The following is a 2,518-nucleotide window of genomic DNA, read 5'->3' as shown; positions in this document are numbered from 1 at the left end:
GTCCCCTCCAGGGTGTATTCCCGCCTTGCGCCCGATGATTCCAGGTAGGCTCTGGACCCCCCTCGGCCCTAAATTGGATAAGCGGTTACAGATAATGGATGGATGGATGGATGGATGACAAAGAACCAGAGGATAGTCCAAAGAAAGAAAACAAAGCACACTTTCACCAAGATAAAATGCAGTTAGTCTTAATTTTGACCTGATCATTGAGCTCTGATGTAGACGGTGTAACATTCTGAATTTTAATTGTCTGTAATCAAAGTGTAACTCAAAGATCACACTGAAAACTGATCAGTGAAACACAGTGGACAAAGATATTTCTGCTTATTTGGTAACAAAACCTTACAGAACATTAATACATCTATTGATTTCTGTCTCCTTTATAGAACTGAGTCATCATGACTTCAACCCCAATACCAGAAACAACCCTTCCTGAAAATGGCACTGAGAACTATGACACATACCATAGACTATTGAATATATTCGACCTAGTGGCCAACGTGATCATCATTGTCCTGGGTCTTACTGGAAATGCTTTGGTGATCTGGATTGCAGGATTTAAAGTCCGAAAGTCAGTCATTAGCATCTGGTACCTGAGCCTGGCTGTGTCCGACTTCTTGTTCTGCTCCTTCCTTCCCTTCTTTGTCTTTTATAGAATCACAGGCACCTGGATTTTTGGACCGTTCCTGTGCAATATAATTTGCTTAAACATTTCTCTAAATCTCTACTGCAGCATCTTCCTCCTCACCATCATCAGTGTGGACCGTTGTGTGATTGTCATGTTTCCAGTTTGGGCTCAGAATCAGCGCACATTGAAAAAGGCTTTTGTGATAGTTGTTCTAGTTTGGTTCATCTCTGCAATACTTAATGTTCCAGTGCTAATTATCCCTGACTCTGAGAATAAAACGGTAACCATTGAGACCAATGAGACATGTGAAATGAGTGATTCTGCAGCAATACCTATATATGACTTCATATTTGGATTTGTGATCCCGTTCCTGATAATGATTGCTTGTTGTGTCATTATAATACGAAAACTAAAGACCATGCAGATGGTGGCATCCAAAAAGCCTTTCAAGATCATGACGGCACTGAGTGCCACTTTTTTTATCTGCTGGCTGCCTTATCACATATACACGCTGATGATTATAAACCAAAAAGAAAATGAAGTTCTACAAATTATAGGAGTAATTGGCTTCACTCTCTGCAGTGCTAATAGCTGTCTGAACCCTTTTCTTTATGCGTTCATGGGGAAGGACTTTAAGAAGCAATTTTATGCAATTCTGTCAAAGATTGAAAATGCAATGGAGGAAGAGGACAACCAGAACATTGACAGAGGGACAAATCTGACCCACGAAGAAAGCCAACATACCACCACCATTTCATCTGTTCTGTGAGAGTAAAACCACGTCTTTACAAACAGCCACAAATTCATTTCCAACTAATTTTCTAAATGCTTTATTTTTCCTGGTACCATCCCAGCCTTCAGTATATTTTGTGTATATGCATCAAATTAAGTTTAAAAAGGGATTGTGCTTTGTTCAGGACGTGCTCTTGCCCGGGGTATAATGGTTATACAAGATGAATAAATAAATATTTGTTTGTCAAGATTTAAAAGTGTTATAAATTGTTGCTTTCTAGCAAATATTCTGTTGATGTAAATATAAAAGCTCCATAAGATTTCAACACTGTGGACCACACAGTTCTTTGTTCTTGTTAATAATAACACCACACACATTAAATGTTTCTCAAGAACCACAATGGTGTGGATTATGCACTGGTTTAATTTAATTATTAAAGGTTTAGGAGAATTTTGTTTGTCACATTTCCTCTAACATTCTCCCCTCCACAAATGTTCTGTAACAAAACACACATGACAAAACAGAGGGTGAACTCTGACCTTCAAAATACACTCTGATCACTTAAATCTAAGCTGAACGAGAATCTAATAGCAGTGTAAGGGATTAAAGCACACACACAAAAAAAACTATTTTTCCACATTTTCCTTTAGGAATATCCCTCAACACCTGCTAAGCAAGACATGCCACATTTAACCATTTCAGCTGTTCTTCAAAACTGGAGTAACATTAGTGTTTTAAGAGAGGAGTATGTTTTTAATATGATTTTAATGCTGTTTATCTATGAATTAAAAGTAGCTTGAGATATAATCAACATGGTACATAAAATGTTAAGTGAATGTTTTATTTCCTCATATTATAAAACCAGACAAGGAAGCAATGCCTGTTAACAGATCTAACTGCAGCAGCATTAAATAACTTCTTCCATTTAATATTTGCTATGAGTCCAATGTTTTTCAATTCAATTCATTTTTTTTCCTTTTTGGCATTAAAACCTTGAGCTTTGAAAATCCTGACACACATTGCAGGGAAGTATCTACAGATGTAGTGGCTATGACCCCAGTAGTAGACAATGAGGAGAAAGATGCTGGGGCAAGATGCTGTGACCATGTGTGTAATGCTGCTCAAAGCACCAAGCACCAGTCATTTGACAGGAACAA

At 37.7% G+C, this 2,518-nt stretch overlaps 1 protein-coding gene across 1 annotated transcript; it reads left to right on the top strand.

The window, feature by feature from the left end:
* Positions 1-398: 398 nt before the first annotated feature.
* LOC136677840 (chemerin-like receptor 1) lies at positions 399-1,713 on the top strand. Its single transcript, XM_066655506.1, has one exon. It carries the CDS (start codon positions 399-401, stop codon positions 1,395-1,397), a length of 999 nt encoding a protein of 332 aa, XP_066511603.1. The 3' UTR covers positions 1,398-1,713.
* The last annotated feature ends 805 nt before the right edge of the window (positions 1,714-2,518 follow it).

This window comes from Hoplias malabaricus, chromosome Y (assembly GCF_029633855.1).
Source record: "Hoplias malabaricus isolate fHopMal1 chromosome Y, fHopMal1.hap1, whole genome shotgun sequence".
Lineage (NCBI taxonomy): Eukaryota > Metazoa > Chordata > Actinopteri > Characiformes > Erythrinidae > Hoplias > Hoplias malabaricus.
This window is presented reverse-complemented; position numbering and strand designations above follow the sequence as displayed.